Here is a 23,770-nt window from a genome sequence, read left to right as displayed (position 1 = left end):
AGGGTTTTGTTGTTGTTTTTGCCTGTCCTGCTGTGATTTATTTATTATCTTTTATGTGCCAAGTGCTTTACATACATTCTCTCTATTTCTCAGAATATCCCTTTGAGATAGATAGTAGTATTCCTACTTCACAGATTAAAAATCCGAATGAAATGCTGGTTTGCCTAGTAAAGAAGTGGCAAAGCCAGACGGAAACCAAAGTCTTTCCTACTCTTAAAACCTGAGCCGTTTCCACTGTGTTAATCCTATAGATGTTTTGGCATCACCTTTGTGGCTTGCCCTGTCTCTTTTAAGGAGAAGCCTAAAAATGTGCAGTATTTCACCTTATCCTTCTGTCCATTATCCTTATAAATATACTTTTTGCTAAAGACATTGCTGCATCCTCCAGGCTTCAGGAAGCTAAAGGAAGACTAGAACCAACGTTTTACCGTGAAAATTGTCCTGAGATGACTGTAAGGAGGCATTCTCAATATAGCTTTGAGCAAGGCTTATGTTAACTTGTCTCACGTCATTTGTTGGTACTTTTCCCATTTTATTTTAGTATGCCTGTAATTTTGTCTATGGCTCAGAATTGTCAAGAAGTGGATAATTTTGCCATACTTGTTTTGGCTCCAGTGATGAAAAGAAGCAACCACCAGTACTTTGTTTTGCGGGGCAGAAATTCCATGGGCATATGAAGTGATTTTTAAAATAGCATTTAACTATTTTCAGAGCACTTTCACAAATAATATCTTATTTTAATCTTCCAGTCTCTTGTAAGTAGTTGAAGATATTTTAACTCCATTTTACAGATGACACTGAGAGGTTATGTGACTTGTTCAGAGCTAGTGTCTGTTAAGTTGGTGAAGCCAGGATAGAAGCTACGTCTTTTGACTTTGACCTGGACCTGGGGGTCTAGGGTTCTTCCCACCATCTGCTGCCTCTTGTACCTGGTTGCTCCACTCTCCTCACCCAAAACACCTTGTAATAAACAGGAGAGTATACTGTTTTGCTTCATTTTCCCTGCCTTCCTCTACCTACTATTGGTTCAGATACTACCGAACCCTGTGAAAGCAAAAGGTGAGGCTTGAGAAAACAAGTAGAAGGCCACACTTAGCTTCTGAAGAATTGAGGAAATAGCAGAAAGGGGAATAAATGTTTAGTAGAGAGAACAGAAATAAGTTATGTACTTTGTTTTGGTTGTTACAGTAGAAAGTGAGGTAAATCTTTTTTTGTTTTGTTTTGTTTTTTGAGATGGAGTCTCGCTCTGTTGCCCAGGCTGGAGTGCAGTGGCATGATCTTGGCTCACTGCAACCTCCGCCTCCTGGATTCAAGTGATTCTCCTGCCTCAGCCTCCCAAGTAGCTGGGATTATAGACACCTGCCACCATGTCCAGCTAGTTTTTGTATTTTTAGTAGAGACGGGGTTTCGCCATGTTGGCCAGGCTGGTCTTGAACTCCTGACCTCAAGTGATCTGCCCGCCTTGGCCTCCGAAAGTGCTGGGATTACAGGCATGAGCCACCACACCCACCTGAAAGTGGGGTAAATTTTACTGCAATTTAAGTTTTCCTTTTCTACTAATTGCAACATGTAAACAGAGGAGGGAGGAGGGTGTTAGAACTAGAGGAGGGAGAACCCTGGGAACAACATTTTGTAACCTCCAGGACAACAGAGATAGCCAAAGCATTTGTGCTCAGGGCTTGCTCTGTTGCCCAGGCTGGAGTGCAGTGGCACAATCATGGCTTATTGCAGCCTCCCGGGCTCAAGCGATCCTCCTGCCTCTGCCTCCTGAGTAGCTCTTGCCACCATGCCTGGCTAAGTTTTGTATTTTTTTAGAGACCAAGCTTTGCCATGTTGAAACTCCTGGGCTCAAGCCATCCACCCATCTTGGCCTCCCAAAGTGCTAGGATTACAGGCATGAACCACTGCCTTTTTTTTTCTTTTTTTTTTTTTTGAGACAGGGTCTCTGTCGTCCAGGTTGGAGTACAGTGGCATGGCCATGGCTTGCTGTAGTCTCTACCACCTGGGTTCAAGCAATTTTCCCACCTTAGCCTCCTAAGTAGGTGGGACCACAGGTGTGCGCCACCATGCCTGGCCAATTTTTAAATTATTTGTAGAGAAGAGGTCTCATTATGTTGCCCAGGCTGGTCTCAAACTCCTGGGCTCAAGCAATCCTCCTGCCTCAGCCTCCCAAAGTGCTGCTATTATAGGCATGAGCCACTGCACCCAGCTCCAAGGTTGTTTAAAAAAAAAAAAAAGAAAAAACGAGGGGGAGAGAGAGAAAAGAAAAAGCAGCTGTAATTAAAAATAGATTTATTGACATTTTCATCAAAGAATATTCATGAAGTGCTACATCTAGTGTGGACTAGAGAGTGGGTGTCCCTTAATGTACTAAGACATGAGTGTTACATCTGTTGTCATCTGTTGCTGTAGATGGGACTGCAGCAGGAAATGGGTTCCCAAACAAGTTGCCATGCCACCATTACAGACCAGATGACCCTTAACCAGTTACAGGAGGCAATAGGTGATCCACGTCTTAGCCACACCTTAGCAGAATGCCCATGGGATTTTTAGAGTGGAAATTCTACTTTTTCAGCAATCTACAGGGGATTATCTGATTGTAGATAGTTTTATCTAAGTATCCAACCTCTTTATAAATTTCTTTATGAAGTCTGTTTCTTAGTATATTTTGAAGGTAATGATTGCTATAGATACTTAAATATATATATATATATATATATATATGCACGTATATATAGAATTTTCATTCTTGTCCCTGGATTATCAGTTTGAACTGATTTCTACTTGAAAATGATTTGCTGGGCTAGGCGCGGTGGCTCATGCCTGTAATCCCAGCACTTTGGGAGGCCGAGGCGGGTGGATCACCTGAGGTCAGGAGTTCGAGACCGTCCTGACCAACATGGAGAAACCCTGTCTCTACTAAAAATATAAAATTAGCCGGGCCTGGTGGCACATGCCACCTCAGCTACTCCAGAGGCTGAGGCAGGAGAGTGGCTTGAACCCGGGAGGTAGAGGTTGCTGTGAGCCGAGATCGTGCTATTGCACTCCAGCCTAGGCAAGAAGAGCAAAACTCCGTCTAAAAAAAAAAGAAAGAAAGAAAATAATTTGCTGATGATTTTTTTTTTTGAGTTGGAGTCTCGCTCTGTCACCCAGGCTGGAGTGCAATGATGCGATCTCGGTTCACTGCAACCTCTGCCTCCCAGGTTCAAGCAATTCTTCTGCCTCAGCCTCCCGAGTAGTTGGGATTATAGGTGCCTGCCACCACACCCTGCTCATTTTTGTATTTTTAGGTAGAGATGACGTTTCACCATATTGGCCAGGCTGGTCTCTTGACCAGGCTGGTCTCAAACTCCTGATCTCGTGATCCACCTGCCTCAGCCCCACAAAGTGCTAGGATTATAGGCGTGAGCCACCGCGCATGGCCCTGCTGATGATTTTAATACACTGATTTATTATACTAATTGATTATATTAATCTTTATTATTAAAGAAAAACGGAGTATTTTCTGAGCTTATCTAACTCTTTGCTTGTACAATCCCCCGTCTTTGTTTCCACTTTTTGTTGGGAAGGATTATCTTTTTTGTGTATGGCTTTTTAATACAAAGTCATATTTTATTCTCTTTAACAGTTTTGTTTTGTTTTGTTTTGTTTTTTGAATCAGCTTATTTCTGAAACCTTTTACTATTGCAACAACTCACTTTCTCCACTTTAGTCCCTAGCATGTCAATTACATATAACCTTTCCTCTTTGGTATTCGTTTTTTCCTCAAATCAAGTATCTCTATTTTGAGATGTTCAAAACCTCTACAAAATGATATTTGTTACACTCATTAAGTGTCAGGACCAGGAATAGAGCGGTGAATCAGACACAGACCTTTCCTTTACATTCACAGAACAGGTAAATTCACCCGAAATCTCTTCCTATTGATAGTTGGTCTAAGGTCTTATCTATCTCGTCTTTCTTTACATTATGTCTGTTGCTTCTGTCTTTTGAAACTATGCCTGTTGACCAGATCTCATGTTAGGAAACAACATGTCTCTCCCTAGGAATGACTTGTTTTTGAAACATTTCTCCCTTTCACACCCCCCTTTCTTTTTTTCATAATTCACTTTAATCATTGACCCGTTCTAGTTTATTTTTGCTAATTCTCTAAGCTTGTAACTTACTTGCTGTGAGTTTTACTTGCTGTAATTTACCTTTTGGGTTACTTTATTTACCTTCTACATATGGCCACTAGGCTCCATCAGAAAACACTCCTGTTAGCTGGCTTCTACTTTGACTGCAACTTTCAGTAATAATTAATGGCTTTCCTTGACTTTTTTCCTCTTCAAATTATTCTGTTGTTTTAATTTTTTCCTTGAATCCCTTTCTGCTGCTTAAGTCTGCTTCGTGTAAGAATTTCTCAGAATATGGGATTAATGGCATCTTCAGAATGGACAGAAAAAAGAAAGTACCCATAGCCTGAAATTTCTAGAAGTTTTATTAGAATGGAACCATATACTGTGAACATCAGAAGCAAACAAAGTGAGGCAGGAGGATTGCTTGAGCCCAGAGGTCAAGGCCACACTGAGCTATGATCATGCCACTGCAACTTCAGCTTGGGTGACAAAGCAAAACTCTGTCTCAAAAAGAAAAAGAAACAGGATAGGTGCAGTGGCTCATGCCTGTAATCCCAACACTTTGGGAGGCCAAGGTAGGCAGATTGCTTGAGCCCAGAAGTTGGAGGCCACCTGGGCAACATGGTGAAACCCTGTCCCTGTTAAAAATACAAAAATTAGCCAGTTGTGGTGGCACGTATCTGTAATCCCAGCTACTCTGGAGGCTGAGGCAGGAGAATCGATGGAACCCGGCAGGCGGAGGTTGCAGTGAGTGGAGATTGCGACACTGCACTCCGGCCTGGGCAGCAGATCAAGACTCAGTCTCAAAAGAAAAACAATTAGCCAAGCAGGGCAGCACATGCCCATAGTCCCAGCTACTCAAGTGGCTGAAGCAGGAGGATCGCCTGAGCCTGGGAGATCAATGCTGCAGTGAGTTGTGATCATGTGACTGCATTCCAGGCCGGCTGACAGAGCAAGACCCTATCTCAGGAAAAAAAAAAAAAAAAAAAGAAGTCTTTAGGGAAGGGCCCCAGAAGGTATTCAGCCTTTTAGAATGCCCCCAATGACTAGTATTGAACTTTTTTTTTTTTTTTTTTTTTTGAGACGGAGTCTCGCTCTGCCGCCCAGGCTGGAGTGCAGTGGCCGGATCTCAGCTCACTGCAAGCTCCGCCTCCCGGGTTCACGCCATTCTCCTGCCTCAGCCTCCCGAGTAGTTGGGACTACAGGCGCCCGCCACCGCGCCCGGCTAGTTTTTTTTGTATTTTTTAGTAGAGACGGGGTTTCACCGTGTTAGCCAGGATGGTCTCGATCTCCTGACCTCGTGATCCGCCCGTCTCGGCCTCCCAAAGTGCTGGGATTACAGGCTTGAGCCACCACGCCCGGCCAAGTATTGAACTTTTAATGAGTACCGAGAATAAATAATATGGCCTCAGTTAACCGCAGTTGAATCAAGGACCGGCTAATGATCCCCATTCAGAAACTCTGGAGCCAATTACTGTCACATAGACCTAGTCATTCCCATTTTCCAGGGTGATTACTCATGAAACTGGAAGCCTTTCTCCAGGAGGGTCTGGGATCTGTCACAAAAAAAAAAAAGGCTGGGTGCGATGGCTCACGCCTGTAATCCCAGCACTTTGGGAGACTGAGACAGGCAGATCACGAGGTCAGGAGATCGAGACCATCCTGGCTAACACGGTGAAACCCCGTCTCTACTAAAACTACAAAAAAAATTAGCCGGGTGTGGTGGCGGGCACCTGTAGTCCCAGCTACTCGGGAGGCTGTGGCAGGAGAATGGCATGAACCCAGGAGGTGGAGCTTGCAGTGAACCGAGATGGCGCCACTACACTCCAGCCTGAGCGACAGAGCGAGACTCCATCTCAAAATAAATAAATAAATAAAAAGCCAGGAAAACAAGTGCTAAATAGTCTTCCCTCAGTTATTTGTACCTTTTATCTGGGAGTATAGCTATGAAGATGGGATTGAGAACACAGAGTTGTTTTTTGCTAGGTACTCAACAAATAAGACATAGCTTGAGGTTATTGAAGGCATTGCCTGTCTGCTTTTGGCATGCTCCTTTGTGCTCATGTCAGGAACTGAGGGCTTTACAGAATGCCTCATGGTCGTGGTCACATCATTGTAAGAAAGGAGAATTCATGGATACAATGACAGCTGCGTCCCAAAGAGCTAATCAGAATTTGTGGCTCTATATTCTATGACTGAGATTTTAATTCAATCTAGAGTGATTTTTTTCTAATCTTTCTAAATAATCGCTAAAGGAACCTCTGGGACTTCTGTTAGACTGAAGTCCTAATATGGTCTGTTTAGACATCATTATAAATCATTCCTCAAAAGGTGAGGTCAATCTTTAAATCTATTTATTTATTATTATTTTTTTGAGATGGAGTCTCGGTCTGTCGCCCAGGCTGGAGTGCAGTGGCATGATCTCTGCTTACTGCAAGCTCCGCCTCCAGGGTTCACACCATTCTCCTGCCTCAGCCTCCCAAGTAGCTGGGACTACAGGTGCCCGCCACCACACTCAGCTAATTTTTTTGTATTTTTAGTAGAGACGGGGTTTCAATGTAGTCTTGATCTCCTGACCTCGTGATCCGCCCGCCTCAGCCTCCCAAAGTGCTGGGATTACAGGCATGAGCCACTGCACCAGTCCTTATTTATTTATTTATTTGAGATGGAGTCTGCTATGTTGCCCAAGCTGGAGTGCAGTGGTGCTGTCTGGGCGGCTCACTGCAACCTCCGCCTCCCAGGTTCAAGTGATTCTCCTGCCTCAGCCTCTCGAGTAGATGGGACTACAGGCATGCTCCACCATGCCTGGCTAATTTTTTTTTTTTTTTTTTGAGACGGAGTCTTGCTCTGTAGCCCAGGCTGGAGCGCAGTGGCGCGATCTCAGCTCACTGCAACCTTCGCCTCCTGGGTCCCGGTTCAAACAATTCTCCTGCCTCAGCCTGCCAAGTAGCTACAATTACAGGCACGTGCCGTCATGCCCAGCTAATTTTTGTATTTTTAGTAGAAACAGGGTTTCACCATGTTGGCCAGACGGGACTTGAACTTCTGACCTCGTGATCTGTCTGCCTTGGCTTCCCAAAGTGCTGGGATTACAGGCATGAGCCAACGCACCTGGCCTAATTTTTGTATTTTTAGTAGAGTTGGAGTTTCACCATATTGGCCAATCTGGTCTTGAACTCCTGACCTTGTGATCTGCCCACCTCAACCTCCCAAAGTGTTGGAATTACAGGCATGAGCCACCGCACCCAGCCCTTTAAATCTTATGTTACAAAATACTAAATTTGGTATTTTTTCTAGGGTTTGCTAGACCCTTTTTTTCTAGTTTTCTAATTTCAGAAAGGGAAGTACATGCTCATTGTATATAATATGAAGAAAATTATAATCACCCGTAAACTCTCTCTGCAGAAGCAGCTGCTGTTGTTAATTTTTTGTCTTTTATTTGTTTATTTATTTATGAGACAGGATCTCACTTTGCACCCAGGCTGGAGTGCAGTGGTGCGATCTCAGCTCACTGCAACCTCGACCTCCCAGGCTCAAGTGATCCTCCCACCTCAGCCCCTCAAGTAGATGGGACTATAAGCATGCACTACCACGCCTGGCTAATTATTTTTGCATTTTTTTGTAGAGATGGGATTTCGCCATATTGCCTATGCTGGTCTTGAACTCCTGACCTGAAGTGATCTGCCTACCTCAGCCTCCCAAAGTGATAGGAGTATAGGCATGAGCCACTGTGCCCAGCCTTTTAGTCTTTTTAAATACATATTTTTAGTGTAGCCAAGGTCAAACTGTAAAGACTATTTTGTATCCTACTTTCTTTTCCTTACGTGGTTCTTACTAACCATACATATCTTAAGCTGGAATGCAGCAGAAGTTTTTTTTTAAACCCCAGATTTTAACAGAATTTCCTCAATATTTAATTTTTTAATATTGGCTTATTTGTTTTATGAATCTGTATCAATCACCTGTTTTATACCAGGCCCTGTGCTATATTTGGAGGAAGGTACAAGTTGAATCAGGAACCAGAAACTCACTGGCTGACCATTTATATCCTACAAAAACCCATCTATCCTAATCCATGAGAGGGCCCTTCCTTTTGCTTCTCATAGTCTATCTGTAAATTAAGCACAATGATTTCTCTGAAGAAGTCCTCAGACATTTCTTAGGGCTAGTGGGAGCCATGGAACACTATGCTCCTTTTAATCAATAGCAACATTCCTTGGAAATGTGCTGCCCAGTCCCATCTGCACAGTATCTTAGTTGTCTTTCCATACTGTGACTGTATCAGACTTTTTGTGAATTCAGTTTCGTGTTAGGAATAATACTTTACTGTCTCTACCATTCTCTTGCCCGTTCTCAGTGGCATCTGTAGTCTCTCTATAACTGGTAATCTGTTGTGAGTTTACTGCCGCTTTTAGAAAGTTAAGGGCTACTCTTTCATAACCTTATTCCTTCAGAAGCTTTTGGCTTCTAGATCACTGTTATCCAGTAGAAGTTTCTGTAGTCATGGAAATGTTCTGTGTCTGTACTGCCCAAGAGTATGAACACTTGAGATATGGCTAATGTAACTGAGAAACTGAGATTTTATTTTATTGAATTTAAATTTAAAGCGTACATATGGCTAATGGTTACCATACTGGATAGTGCAGCTCTAGATAGTCCCTCTTATGGAGTGGATAGTTTGTTTATTTGGGTGTTTATACCACACTGGGCTGTGATTTTTTTTTTTGAGACAGAGTTTTACTCTTGTTGCCCATGCTGGAGTGCAATGGCGTGATCTCAGCTCACCACAACCTCTGCCTCCCCAGTTCAAGCAATTCTCCTGCCTCAGCTTCCCGAGTAGCTGGGATTACAGGCACGCGCCACCACACCTGGCTAATTTTGTATTTTTAGTAGAGATGGGGTTTCGCCATGTTGGTCAGGCTGGTCTCAAACTTCTGACCTCAGGTGATCTGCCCACCTTGGCCTCCCAAAGTGCAGTGCTGGGATTACAGGCATGAGCCACCGTCCAGCCTGGGCTGTGCTTTTTAACCTCTCTTTTGTCCAGCCAGCAGTATAGTTGGTGGGATCCCAAAGAACTATTGCTTTTTTTTTTTTTTTTTTTTTTGAGATGGAGTCTCGCTCTGTCATCCAGGCTGACACGCAATGGGTCAATATCGGCTCACCGCAACCTCTGCCTCCTGGATTCAAGTGATTCTCTTGCCTCATCCTCTCAAGTAGCTGAGATTATAGGCACCTCCGCGCCCGGCTAATTTTTGTAATTTTTTTAGTAGAGATGAAGTTTCACCATGTTGGCCAGGCTGGTCTCGAACTCCTGAACTTGGGTGATCCACTTGTTTCAGCCTCCCAAAGTGCTGGAATTACAGGCATAAGCCACCGTGCCTGGACCCAAAGAACTATTTCTAGGAGGATCATCTTGAAGGGAGATGAGATTACTTAGTATTTTTGGGGATCGGATAGCTATAGTATCTCTGGAGGGGTAGCTTTTGGGAAGCTGTTAGGAACTTTCTGAAAGTCATTGTAGAGACAGAATAAATAGTCGTGATAAATCAGTTTCTACATAATGGGAGACTTTTTTCAGGAAAGGGGTTACACTTTGTGAAAATTCAAGTAGAAGTTTTCTTTTATTCCCAAATACATCACTTGTTACCATTTTTTTTTCCTTTTTTTTGAAACGGAGTCTCTGTTGCCTAGGCTGGAGTGCAGTGGTGCGATCTTGGCTCACTGCAACCTCCGCCTCCCGGTTTCAAGCAATTCTCCTGCCTCAGCCTCCTGAGTAGCTGGGACTATAGGCGCCCACCACCACGCCCGGCTAATTTTTATGTTTTTAGTAGAGATGGGGTTTCACCATGTTGGTCAGGCTGGTCTTGAACTCCTGACCTCGTGATCCACCTTCCTCGGCCTCCCAAAGGTCTGGGATTACAGGTGTGAGCCATCGCGCCTGGCCCACTTGTTACCTTTTTTTTTTTTGAGACGGAGTCTCACTCTGTCGCCCGGGCTGGAGTGCAGTGGCCGGATCTCAGCTCACTGCAAGCTCCGCCTCCTGGGTTTACACCATTCTCCTGCCTCAGCCTCCCGAGTAGCTGGGACTACAGGCGCCCACCACCTCGCCCGGCTAGTTTTTTTTTTTTTTTGTATTTTTTAGTAGAGACAGGGTTTCACCGTGTTAGCCAGGATGGTCTCGATCTCCTGACCTCGTGATCCGCCCATCTCGGCCTCCCAAAGTGCTGGGATTACAGGCTTGAGCCACCGCGCCTGGCCACCTTTTTTATACTTTTTTTTTTTTTTTTTTTTGGTTGGGGGAGAAAGTCTCACTCCGTTGCCCAGGCTGGAGTGCAGTGGCAGGATCCCGGCGCACTGCAACCTCCGCTCCCAGGTTCAAGCGATTCTCCTGCCTTGGCCTCCCAAGTAGCTGGGATTACAGGCACACACCACAACATTGGCTAATTTTTGTATTTTTAGTAGAGACTGGGTTTCACCGTGTTGATCAGGCTGCCCACAAACTCCTGACCTCAGGTGATCTGCCCGCCTCAGCCTCCCAAAATACTGGGATTACAGGCGTGAGCCACCGCACTCGGCCCCTTTTTTATACTCTTATGACTTGCAATACTGGCATCTGGAATGCTGGAAAAATGCTTCTGAATTATTGCCATTGATTTTTTTTTTCTCAATCGTCATTATTATAATCCCTTTTTAGAAGCTTGGTGAATTCTCCTTAGATTTTTTGACTATGTTTTCCTTTTTTTTTTTTTTTTTTAATATTTTTTAGTAGAGACGGGGTTTCACCATGTTAGCCAGGATGGTCTTGATCTCCTGACCTCGTGATCCGCCCGTCTCGGCCTCCCAAAGTGCTGGGATTACAGGCCTGAGCCACCACGCCCGGCCTATGTTTTACTTTTTAAATGATTCCATGACTTGTCCTTTTTCCCTATCAGTGATTTCATAGGATGCAACAGACAGGCCAATGTGTTAAGAACCTTGTTTTGTCTTTCTTTCTCTCCTTCAGTAACACTGCCTTTCTTCTCTGTTAGTTTTCAAGGCTTCCATTTCTGATCCATCCATATCTTTGTCCTCTTCCTGATCCTTTCTTTAATTCCTGGTTCTGCACCTGTTCTCCTTCACCCTTCTCAGCTTTGGCCTCTAACTCCTTTCCTCCCAGGTGCTTCCCTTGCGTGTTCAAGGTATGCTTCCAGACTATGATCCACGTTTTACCCTCTTCCTACAAATTCCCACTGCTCTCCTTAGGTAGGAAGGCAAGAAGTTATAAGCTTGCTAGAAAACTAGGCCCCTTCCCTTTTATCTTCTCATGAGCCCGCTAAAGCATAATCTCACCTCTGAAGATTTAGCCTTTATTAACACATGTTCATAACCCTCCCTGCCTCTGAAACCTTCTGATGAGAACCATTTCAGTTTTATGGCAACCAAAAGGCTGCACATGCACTGCTTTCACTGTGAACTGAATTTGCTGCACATGTGGGGAAACCATGTGGGGAAACTGACTGTGTTTTGTGTCTTCTGTTGACAGAATGGTACACGAAACTTCCAGGACTTTGACTGTCAGGTAAGGACTGTACAAGCAACCAGGAGGCTCTGTACAGGATCTCTGCAGTGTTTCCTTTCCTGTAGTGGTGGTCTTGTAGAAGTGGATCTCTCCTTATAGCTAATAATGAGTCCTTAATGTTCGTTTGGTCATTGGATCAAGTTCACTTAAAATGATTTGCAATTGTTGGCCATTGGCACAGTGGCTCATACCTGTAATTCCAGCACTTTGAGAGGCTGAGGCAGACAGATCACTTGAGGTCAGGAGTTTGAGACCAGACCGGCCAACATGATGAAACCTCATCTCTACTAAAAATACAAAAATTAGCCAAGTGTAGTGGTGCATGCTTATAATCCCAGCTACTCAGGAGGCTGAGGCAGGAGAATCACTTGAACTCGGGAGACGGAAGTTGCAGTGAGCTGAGATCGTGCCACTGCACTCCAGCCTGGGTGACAGAGTAAGACTCCATCTCAAAGCAAAACAAAATAAACAAAAAAAAACAACTGATTTGCTGTCATGTTCAGAAATTGCCTGCCAGGTACCTGTTTTATGATTGTAGGTTACTGAATAGAGCTGTCTCTTTGTGATTAAGAGTTCTTTTCCTCACATGATATTGGAAACCTCATTTGTCATAGGTGGCAGATGGAGGTTTGCTACCTTACCGCAGAGAAGACAGGAGAGGGGCAGATGGAGGAGAGATTTCTTGACAGTAACATCTTTCCCTAAAAGAAATCTTTCCCTAAATTGTTATGAATACCATGTGCAGATTTCTCTTGGGTTTATGTTTGGAAATGCAAAATTCAACTTGACTCATTAGTGTTTTCTTAAATGAAACTGTTCTTCCTGGTCTGCTTTTGCATCACCTCTGTTGCCAGTTTGGAAATCGGTAAAATGAACCAGCAGTTCATCTACCTCTTTTATCTGTTGACTGGTCCTGAAAGAAATGGGACTAAGGGCCGGGCACAGTGGCTCACACCTATAATCCCAGCACTTTGGGAGGCTGAGGCAGGCAGATCACTTGAGGTCAAGAGTCTGAGACCAGCCTGGCCAGCATGGTGAAACCCCATCTCTACTAAAAATACAAAAATTAGCTGGACATGGTGATGTGTGCCTGTAATCCCAGCTACTCAGGAGGCTGAGGTGGGAGAATTTCTTGAACCTGGGAGGCAAAAGTTGCAGTGAGCTGAGATAACACCACCGCACTTCAGCCTGGGCAACAGAGTGGGACTCTCTGTCTCAATAAATGAATAAATAAATAAATAAGAAATAAATAAGAAAAAAGAAAACATAGGAGTAAGAAATAAGTACAGGGAAATGGAAACCTTATAAACTGGGCATCCTGACCCTCCCACTTTTGGGATAGATGCCATAGCAGCAACAGAAGTGACATGAAGTAGACCCAGAGGGTATTAGCAGGAAAGGAAGGTGCTGGCAACATCCTTGCTTCCAGTATTCAGCCAACCTGTATACCCACCAGCAAATAGTTATTTTCAAATATGCATTTTATGTTAAGTACAGTGGAATCTCTAAGCATTAGCATCAGAACAAAGGACTATTTATAAGCAAAACAGTTATAATAATTTGAATGCTACTGTAGGGTACCTAATAAACATATAGTATCTTCAATACTTAGAGCAATATTACAAGATGGTTTCTTTTTTTCTTTTCTTTTTCTTTTCTTTTCTTTTTTTTTTTGGAGACAGAGTCTCGCTCAGTCGCCCAGGCTGGAGTGCAGTGGCATGATATCGGCTCACTGCAACCTCCGCCTCCTGGATTCAAGCGATTCTCCTGCCTCAGCCTCCCAGTAGCTGGGATTACAGGCGCCCACCACCACGCTCAGCTAAATCTTTTGAACTTTTAGTAGAATGGGGTTTCACCATGTTGGTCAGACTGGTCTCGAACCCCTGACCTCAAATGATTCACCCACCTCAGCCTCCCAAAGTGCTGGGATTACAGGCATGAGCCACCACACCTGGCCAAGATGGTTTTTCTTATTTCTGTTTTATAGTCAGAAAATTAAGAATTAAGTTTTATAACTTGCCATTGAGTGGTTGGGATTGAAAAACCCCATTCTTCCTGAATCTGTTGCCCATTCTTTCCCAACCTGGACGTATCCGGAGCTGAAATGTAAGAAACTAGTTGTTCTTAAAGCTGAGGTTCCTTGGCAGAACAGATGAGACTCGCCTTGGAAGGGTCAGGCTCATAGTATAGTTATAGATTTCTGAATCTCAGTTGCAAACACCTCTTGTAATAACTATTTGGTACTTTGTATATACAACATAATCAGCCTAGTGCTGTTACAGTCATTCACTGTAGGCAATGGCTCCTTTCCTCTAAAACAGTAAGTTACATTATTTTTTAATAAATAGTGACAATGAAGTTTGGGTTTGATTGTTTTTAATTTGATCTAACTTCAGTTATGGTTTGGATCCTAGGTTGAACCAGTAGAGCTTGATTACTGTTAATATTTGACATAATTTACCTAGAAGGAAAACATTAGAGAGAGGGTGACAGTAAAATTCAAGGTGAAGAACTCCAGAAATAGTATGTGTATACACATGAACTCCTGCCCCAAAGTGTAGAAGTATTAATTTTCTTCAAATTCAGCACCTCCCCTGAAGTAAGAAAATTAGAATATAGCCAGGTGCGGTGGCTCACACCTGTAATCCCAGCACTTTGGGAGGCTGAGGTCAGGAATTCATGAGGTCAGGAGTTTGAGACCAGCCTGGCCAACATAGTGAAACCCCGCCTCTACTAAAAATACAAAAATTAGCCAGGCCTGGTGGTGTGCATCTGTAATCCCAGCTACTCAGGAGGCTGAGGAAGGAGAATTGCTTGAACCCGGAAGGCAGATGCTGCAGTGAGCCGAGATCCTGCCGCTGCAGTGAGCCGAGATCCTGCCACTGCACTCCAGCCTGGGCAACAGAGCGAGACTCTGTCTCAACGAACGAAGAAAAGGAATAAAAGAGAAAAGAAAATTAGAATATAATAGATTACATACTTGTTGCAAAATAAATGAGAAAACACCAAAAAGTAAATAAATAAAAATCACCTGTTATTTCACCAGTGTTAATATTGTTAATATTTTGGCATATGTCATTTGAGATTTTTTTCCATACATATATATAATTGTAGATATGAAATTGAGTTTTAGAAATATAATTATGAATCACTTTGTAATATTAAGGCTTAAAAATAGTCTGGCAAAAATTCTTGATACTTTGGGTAAAGCTTTAAAATAGTAACATGTTCTGGCCTTGTGAAATAGAACTTTTAGTTCAGTTCTGATACAAATAGAAAGTCTGGGTGCTGTGGCTCATGCCTGTAATCCCAGAGCTTTGGGAGGCTGATGCAGGAGAATTGCTTGAGCCCAGGAGTTTGAGACCAGCCTGAGCAACATAAGGAGACCCCCTTCTCTACAAAGAATTAAAAAATAAAAAATTAGCTGGGCATGATGTCATACGCCTGTAGTCCCAGCACTTTGGGAGGCTGAGGCGAGTGGATTGCTTGAGCCCAGTTGTTTGAGACCAGCCTAGGCAACATAGTGAGACCCCAGTCTTTCTCTCTATATATGTAATATATATATTTAGAGATGGAATATTACATATATATATTTAGAGATGAGGGTCTCACTATGTTCAGTATATATATATATGTGGGTATATTATATATACCCACACACATATATGTAAACTATATAGATATATTACAGATAACTATAGCATCTGTCGCAACACTCTCTAATATACATATATATGATATACATATATACACATGTAGTATGCATATATGTATATTAGAGAGAGTGTTGGGATAGATGCTGTAGTTTATATGTGTATATGATATATTGCTTTAGATAAATAACACTTATTTTGTGTATAATCAGAAACAAATTTAGAAAACTTGGAAAAGCATAAAAATAAAGATTGCTCATACTTCTGCGGGTAGATCACCTGAGATCAGGAGTTCAAGACCAGCCTGGCCAACATGGTGAAACCCTGTCTCTACTGAAAATACAAAAATTAGGACAGGTGTGGTGGCTCACGCCTGTCATCCTAGCACTTTGGGAGGCTGAGGTGGGCAGATCACCTGAGGTCAGGAGTTCAAGACTAGCCTGACCACATGGAGAAACCCCGTCTCTCCTGAAAATACAAAATTAGCCGGGCGTGGTGGCGCATGCCTGTAATCCCAGCTACTCGGGAAGCTGAGGCAGGAGAATCGCTTGAACCTGAGAGGCGGAGGTTGCAGTGAGCCGAGATCGCACCATTGCACTCCAGCCTGGTCAACAAGAGCGAAACTCTGTCTCAAAAAAAAAAAAAAAAAAAATTAGCTGGGCATGGTGGCAGGCGCCTATAATCCCAGCTACTTGGGAGGCTGAGACAGGAGAATGGCTTGAACCCGGGAGGCAGAGGTTGCAGTGAGCTGAGATTGAGCCTTTGCACTGCAGCCTGGGTGACAAGAGTGAAACTCTGTCTCAAAAACAAACAAACAAAAAATCTTCTATAACAAAAACTATACCCAAGTCTCATACAGTAGCCTGCTTATTGGAAACAATAACAGTTCATACTAATAAAAATATAGGGGCTGGCCGGGCACGGTGGCTCAAGCCTGTAATCCCAGCACTTTGGGAGGCCGAGACGGGCGGATCGCAAGGTCAGGAGATCGAGACCATCCTGGCTAACATGGTGAAACCCCGTCTCTACTAAAAAATACAAAAAAATAGCCGGGCGAGGTGGCGGGCGCCTGTAGTCCCAGCTACTCGGGAGGCTGAGGCAGGAGAATGGCGTAAACCCGGGAGGCGGAGCTTGCAGTGAGCTGAGATCCGGCCACTGCACTCCAGCCTGGGCGACAGAGCGAGACTCCGTCTCAAAAAAAAAAAAAAAAAAAAAAAAAAAAAAAAAAATATAGGGGCTGGCGCAGTGTCTCACACCTGGAATCCCAGGACTTTGGGAGACCGAGGTGGGTGGATCATGAGGTCAGGAGATCGAGACCATCCTGGCTAACACAGTGAAACCCCGTCTCTAGTAAAAGTACAAAAAAGTTAGCCAGGCATGGTGGTGGGTGCCTGTAGTCCCGCCTACTCGGGAGACTAAGGCAGGAGAATGGCGTCAACCGGGGAGGTGGAGGTTGCAGTGAGCCGAGATCGCGCCACTGCACTCCAGCCTGAGCCACAGAGTGAGACTCTTGTCTCAAAAAAAAAAAAAAGTTGACATTTTCTAGAGCATGTTGTCACGCAAATATAACAAAACTAGTTTAGACTGGCCAGGGAGAGGAAGAAATAGTAACAGGTATGAAATGATCATGATTTAGTTAAGTGTAGAAATATGGGACAAGTCAGATCGTGTCATTCTGGTGTCAACACATTTATTGAAGTCGGAGGACTCAAGAAAAAAGTGAAAGTTGGTTATCACATAATGGTAACATCTTAAACTCTTACATTCTTAAAAGGCTTTTTGTTTTTTTTTTTTAAAGATACAGGGTCTAGGCTGGACGCGGTGGCTCACGCCTGTAATCCCAGCACTTTGGGAGGCCGAGGCGGGCGGATCACCTGAGGTTGGGAGTTTGAAACCAGCCTGGCCAACATGGAGAAACCCTGCCTCTACTAAAAAATACAAAATTAGCCAGGCATGATAGCACATGCTTGTAATCCCAGCTACTCAGGAGGCTGAGGCAGGAGAATCACTTGAACCCAGGAGGCGGACGTTGCGGTAGGCCAAGATTGCACCATTGCACTCCAGCCTGGGCAAAAAGAGTGAAACTGCATCTCAAAAAAAAAAAAAGATACAGAGTCTTACTTTGTCACCTAGGCTGGGGTTCAGTGACGCGATTATAGCTCACAGTAACCTTGAACTCCTGGGCTGAAGCAACTGCTTCAGCTTCCTGAGTAGCTAGGTCTACAGGCACATGCCATTGTGCCTGGCTAATTAGAAAATATATATATATTTTTCATAGAGATGGGGTCTTGCTATGTTGCTCAGACTGGTCTTGAACTCCTGGCCTCAAGTGATACTCTCACTTTGGCTTCCCAGAGTGCTAGGATTACAGACATGAGCCATCCTGCCTGACCTTAAAAAGACCTTCTGTTTAAGACTACATCTTTCATTAGGTGGGAGAGACAGTCCAGAATAGAGAATTATGTCAAGGACCTTTATGATTTCAGGTTGTTTTATAAACATGGAGAATAAAGGGATTATGTTCAAGAAGTGCATAGCCTTGGAGATGATAAATAATCAAAAAGTACTGGGAGAGCCGGAGAATGGTGGCTCACGCCTGTATTCCCAGCACTTTGGGAGGCTGTGGCAGGAAGATCACTTGAGCCCAGGAGTTTGAGATCAGCTTGGGCAATATAGGGAGACTTCATCTCTGCAAAAAATTTAAAAAGTAGTTGGGTATAGTGGCAAGCATGTGTGCTCCAAGCTACCTGGGAGGCTGAGGTAGGAGGATCATTTGAGCCCAGGAATTCGAGGTTACAGTGAGCTATGATCACACCACTGGACTCCAGCCTGAGTGACAACGACGAGACCCTGTCTCAAAAAAAAATAAATAAATGAAGAAAAAGAAAGAAAAGAAAAAGCAAAGAAACTGCTGGGAGAGAGGGGAGAGATCTATGACCAGATGTTCCCTTAGGCTGTGCTCTTTGAGCACAGGCTCATTGTGTAGTCACACTCTAGAATGTTGGGGTGGGAGATGAGATAACTGGATGAAGAGCCAGTAAAACAGATGATAGTTGACTAAGACAAAAAGGTAGCAACAGCAAGTCACTCCCTGCAGTGGCCTGACAATTGAATCAGCTCCTTAGCCAGGGTCTCTGCACATTCATCTTCAGATGGAGTTTTTTTCAAGCTGTTCATTCACAAGGCCGCGAAAAATGTGCATGCCCATCACCATAGAGGTGAGTGCTTCCTTTCTTTTCGTTTTTTATTCTGCTAAGCATATTTACATTCACATACTTTGAAAATGAAGAACTTTGAGACATTGACAACTTGGGGCTGCTCCAAGTAGGGCAATGAACAGGGCCTAGGACTCTTGGCCGTTGATACTTTGGTTGTTACATGACTTGAGGGCATATTATGGCATGATAGGGGCTGAGATATCCCTAAAAAGTTGAAATTTTGTAAGGAGCCAATTTTACTTTTGAATATCATCCAAATTATGAAATGGCAACAAAGTAGTAACTTTGCCCTATTCCTTCATCTACTTTTTTTTTTTTTTTTTGAGATGGAATCTCACTCTGTTGCCCAGGCTGGAGTACAGTGGTACAATCTCGGCTCACTGCAACCTCTGCCTCCTGGGTTCAAGCAATTCTACTGCCTCAGCCTCCTGAGTAACTGGAATTACAGGTGCGTGCCTCCACGCCTGGCTAATTTTTGCATTTTTAGTAGAGACGGGTTTCACCATGTTGGTCAGGCTGGTCTTGAATTCCTGACCTCGTGACCCACCTGCCTCAGCCTCCTAAAGTGCTGGGATTTTACAGGTGTGAGCCACCGTGCCCAGCCTCCCTCATCTACTTTTAAAGTATTGTGTTTTACCCCACCTGTTATATCTCCCTTTTTACCATCCTTCTCCTGACCTTCCCTGGCAGCTCACTGTCTCATCCCTGTCCACCTCCTGTGTGTATACACACACACACACACACCCCACCACCACCACCACCACCACCACCACCACCACCACCACCACCACTAGTTATCTTCAGTTACCGGGCCTTGGCGAGGTCCTGCTATGCTTAGAGTCAGAGTATAAACTGGTGTTTCCCTCGATTCTCAGTAGTAGCCAAACTGGAATCTTTAAGCAGGACCCTACTGAAGGTTTGAGTTTGACAGAAGACAGGTTCCGGCAACCAGATTGTCAAGGTGACAAGTTGTTGGACACTCTCTTTAACTTGGATTTGCCTGTAGTGTCACTTCATATGGCAGACACTTTCTCCTTCTCTCCCTTTTTCTTACTCCCTCCCCCGCTTTATTCTTTATTTCTCTCAAGAAACAAAACATGAGAGATACTGAAACCTCCTTTAGTTCTCGTTGATAATTTATCCACTCCCAGAAGGAAACGAAGTTCTAAAGTTAGTGTACCTTGTTTCTCCTCCAAGTTTTTATACTTTAGTTATAGGCTGGCTGTGCTGGCTCATGCCTGTAATAGTGCTTTGGATGGCCGATTTGGGACTATCACTTGAGGCCAGGAATTCAAGACTAGCCTGAGCAAATATGGAGACCCTGTCTCTCCAAGAAATCTAAAAAATAAAAGTTAGCCAGGTGTAGGCGTGTGCACCTGTAGTCCTAGCTTGGGAGGCTGAGGTGAGAGAATTGCTTGAGCCCAGGAGTTCTGTTGCAGTGAGCTATGATCACATCACTGCACTCTAGCCTGGGCACTAGAATGAGATTCTGTCTCTAAATATATATGTGTATGTATATGTGCGTACACATATATATAAACAGAATCTATAGTGTTGCTTTTTAAAAAATTGTCATAAGTGGTATTTTTTAATATATATCCTTTTGCATCTTGCTCTTTTACATTTTTTTCAAGATTTTCTGTGTATAGTAATGCTAATAATTCTAGTTCATTTTTATCTGTATGTCATATGAATAAATCATAATTCATTTATTTCCCTATTGATGAATATTTGGGCTGTTTCCAATTTTTTTGACATTATAGAGAAGGTTGTGATGTTTACACCCTTGAACAACACAGGTTTGAACTGTATAGGTCCACTTATACATAGCTTTTTTTCAATACATATATTGGATTTTTTTTTTTTTTTCAGAAAGAGTCTTGCTCTGTCACCCAGGCTGGAGTGCAGTGGCAGGAACACGGCTTACTGTAGCTCAAGTGACTTTCCTACCTCAGCCTCTGAGTAACTGGGACGACAGGCGTGCACCACCAGGCCTGGCTATTTGTAAAAAATTTTTTGTAGAGACAGGGTCTCACCATGTTGCCAAGGCTGGTCTCAAACTCCTGGGCTCGAGCAGTCCTCCTGTCTCAGCCTCCCAAAGTGCCAGGATTATAGGCATGAGCTATCACACACAGTCAGAAAGCTTTTGGAGATTTATAGCAATTTGAAAAAACCCACAGCGGGGCGGGATGGCTCGTGTCTGTAATCCCAGCACTTTGGGAGGCCGAGGCAGCTGGATCACTTGAGGTCAGGAGTTTGATACCAGCCTGGCCAACATGTTGAAACTGTATCTCTACTAAAAATACAAAAAATCAGCCAGGTGTGGTGGAACCTGCCTGTAGTCCCAGCTACTCAGGAGGTCAAGGCAGGAAAATCGCTTGAACCCAGGAGGTGGAAGTTGCAGTAAGTCGAGATCGGGCCACTGCACTCCAGCCTGGGTGACAGAGCAAGACTCTGTCTCAAAAAAAAAAAAAAAAAGATAAAAGAAAAAAAACTCGCAAACTGTGTAACCTAGAGCTATTGAAAACATTAAGAAAAAGTTAGGTATGCCATGATTGTATAAACTATATGTAGACATTAGTCTATTTTATCATTTACTAACAAAATATACACAAATCTGTTACAAAAAGTTAAAACTTATGCACACACTTATAGATCATACATGGCGCCATTCATGGTTGGGAGAAATGTAAACAAATGTAAAGATGCAGTATTAAGTCTTTTTTTTTTTTGAGACAGAATTTCGCTTTTGCTGCCCAGACTGGAGTGCAATGGCGCGGTCTTGGCCCACAGCAACCTCCACCTCCCGGGTTATAGAAAACGCCTCTGGCCTTTTCTATAACAACAATGGCATCTTCAGTGATGTGGTATGGGTATGAGAAATGGGTACCAGACTTTAAGGCAGGTGCGCGCCCGTAGTCCCAGCTACTTGGGAGGCTGAGGCAGAAGAATCACTCGAACCTGGGAGGCAGAGGTTTCAGTGAGCCAAGATTGTGCCACTGCACTCCAGCCTGGCGACAAAACAAGACTCCGTCTCAAAAAAAGAAAAAGAAAAAGCCAGAGGCCATATGCGGTGGCTCACACCTGCAGTCCCAGCACTTTGGGAGGCCAAGGCAGGCAGATTGCTTGAGCTTAGAAGTTCAAGGCCAGCCAGGCACAGTGGCTCAAACCTGTAATCCCAGCACTTTGGGAGGCCAAGGTGGGTGGATCACCTGAGGTCAGAGTTTGAGACCAGCCTGACCAACATGGTGAAACCCCATCTCTATTAAAAATACAAAATTAGCCAGGCGTGGGGATGCACGCCTGTAATCGCAGCTACTTGGGAGGTTGAGGCAGGAGAATCGCTTGAACTGGGGATGCAGAGGTTGCAGTGAGCCGAGATCACACCATTGCATTCCAACCTGGGCAACAAGAGTGAAACTCCATCTCAAAAAAAAAAAAAGTTAAAGGCCAGCCTGGGCAATATGGCGAAACCTCAACTCTACAAACAGTACAAAAATTAGCCGAGCATGGTGGCATGAATCTATGGTCCCAGCTACTTAAGAGGCTGAGGTGGGAGAATCGCTTGAGCCCAAGAGGTGGGGAATGCAGTGAGCCAAGATCACGCTACTGTACTCCAGCTTGGGTGACAGAATGAGACCCTGTCTCAAAAAAATAATAAAAATAAAATAAAATAAAATATAAAATAAGCCTTGAAAGCCATGAAGCCAAAAACAATAAATTTCTGCCAAAGAAAACTGTGTATAGATGTTGTATATGACTTCACAGGATTTACAACAGAGCCAATCAAGTATCATTAAAAAGATTATGAATATGACCAAAAAAAAGTGGGTCATAGGATGAAGAGTTTCAAGGTATGGATTTTGGAGAAATTTAAGAGCTAGTAGACACCACACCAAAGTAATTAGCAGAAGACAACTTGATGGAGATGAATGCTTCTGAACCAGTGCCAGGCAATGAGGACTATGTAGAAGTAGCAGTGCCAGAAAACAAATTGACATTAGACAGCCTGGCAGAAGGGTTCCAGTTATTCAAGACTGCTTTTCACTTCTTTTATGTCAGGAACTATTCTGTGATACTCACACTTTAACTAAAGTAAACAGTGGAAGAAGGATTGGTACCGTATAGAAACATTTTTAGAAAAATGAGACATTGGCCGGGCGCGGTGGCTCAAGCCTGTAATCCCAGCACTTTGGGAGGCCGAGACGGGCGGATCACTAGGTCAGGAGATCGAGACCATCCTGGCTAACACGGTGAAACCCCGTCTCTACTAAAAAATACAAAAAACTAGCCGGGCGAGGTGGCGGGCGCCTGTAGTCCCAGCTACTCAGGAGGCTGAGACAGGAGAATGGCCCTAACCCGGGAGGCGGAGCTTGCAGTGAGCTGAGATCCGGCCACTGCACTCCAGCCTGGGCGACAGAGCGAGACTCCGTCTCAAAAAAAAAAAAAAAGAAGAAAAGAAAAATGAGACATAAAAAGTCAGACAAATTACCATGTGTTTCTGTAAAGTTACGTTAAGAGTGCCTGCCTCCCCTTTCGCCACCTCCACCTCTTCCTTCTTTGCCACCCTTGAGATGGCAAGACCAACCCCTCCTGTTCCTCCTCATCCTCAGCCTACTCAACAAGATAACAAGGATGAAGATCTTTGTGATGATCCACTTCCACTTAATGAATAGTAAATGTATTTTCTCTGCCTTATGATTTTCTTAACATTTTCTTTTCTTTAGCTTACTTTATTAAGAATACAGTATATCAGTGGTCCTTAACCTTTCTGGCACCAGGGATCGGTTTTGTGGAAGACAATTTTTCCACATCCTTGGGGGGTAGGAGATGGTTTGGGGATGATTCAAACACATTGCATTTATTGTACACTTTCTATTATTACATTGTAATAGATAATAAAATAATTATGCAACTCACCATAATGTAGAATCAATGCGAGGCCTGAGCTTGTTTTCCTGCAACTAGATGGTCCCATGTGGGGTGATGGGAGACAGTGATAGATCATCAGGCATTAGATTCTCATAAGGAGTGCACAACCTAGATCCCTTGCATGCTTAGTTCACAATAGGGTTCGTGCTCCTATGAGAATCTAAGGTCACTGCTGATCTGACAGGAGGTGGAGCTCAGGCAGTGCAATGGGCAGCAGCTCTTAAGACAGATGAAGCTTCACTCTTACCTGCCACTCACCTTCTATGCGGCCCGGTTCCTAAGAGGGCACAG

General features: G+C 43.8%; 1 protein-coding gene and 1 long non-coding RNA gene across 9 annotated transcripts in view; one reads left to right on the top strand and one right to left on the bottom strand.

Moving 5' to 3' along the window:
* NDRG3 (NDRG family member 3) overlaps positions 1-23,770 on the top strand; it is a 92,856-nt gene that overhangs the window by 30,770 nt on the left and 38,316 nt on the right. For 4 of the 8 annotated variants that reach the window (XM_015149052.3, XM_077951755.1, XM_077951757.1 and 1 more), the window contains exon 3: positions 11,641-11,676. The exons of 2 other annotated variants lie outside the window; for them this stretch is intronic. In XM_015149052.3, the coding sequence (XP_015004538.1) occupies positions 11,641-11,676 (36 nt within the window). Of the gene's footprint in view, positions 1-11,640; positions 11,677-18,481; positions 18,548-23,770 lie in introns of all 8 variants that reach the window. 2 more of the 8 variants (XM_077951754.1, XM_077951753.1) reach the window with 1 other exon arrangement.
* Positions 7,398-22,233, bottom strand: LOC144332120 (uncharacterized). Its single transcript, XR_013399893.1, has 2 exons — positions 21,933-22,233; positions 7,398-8,080 (listed from the first exon to the last, which is right to left on the bottom strand). It is a non-coding gene; the product is annotated as an uncharacterized LOC144332120 (long non-coding RNA).

This window comes from Macaca mulatta, chromosome 10, assembly GCF_049350105.2.
Source record: "Macaca mulatta isolate MMU2019108-1 chromosome 10, T2T-MMU8v2.0, whole genome shotgun sequence".
NCBI classification, from domain to species: Eukaryota; Metazoa; Chordata; class Mammalia; order Primates; family Cercopithecidae; genus Macaca; species Macaca mulatta.
Note: the sequence above shows the minus strand (reverse complement) of the source record. Positions and strands in the feature narration are given on the sequence as shown.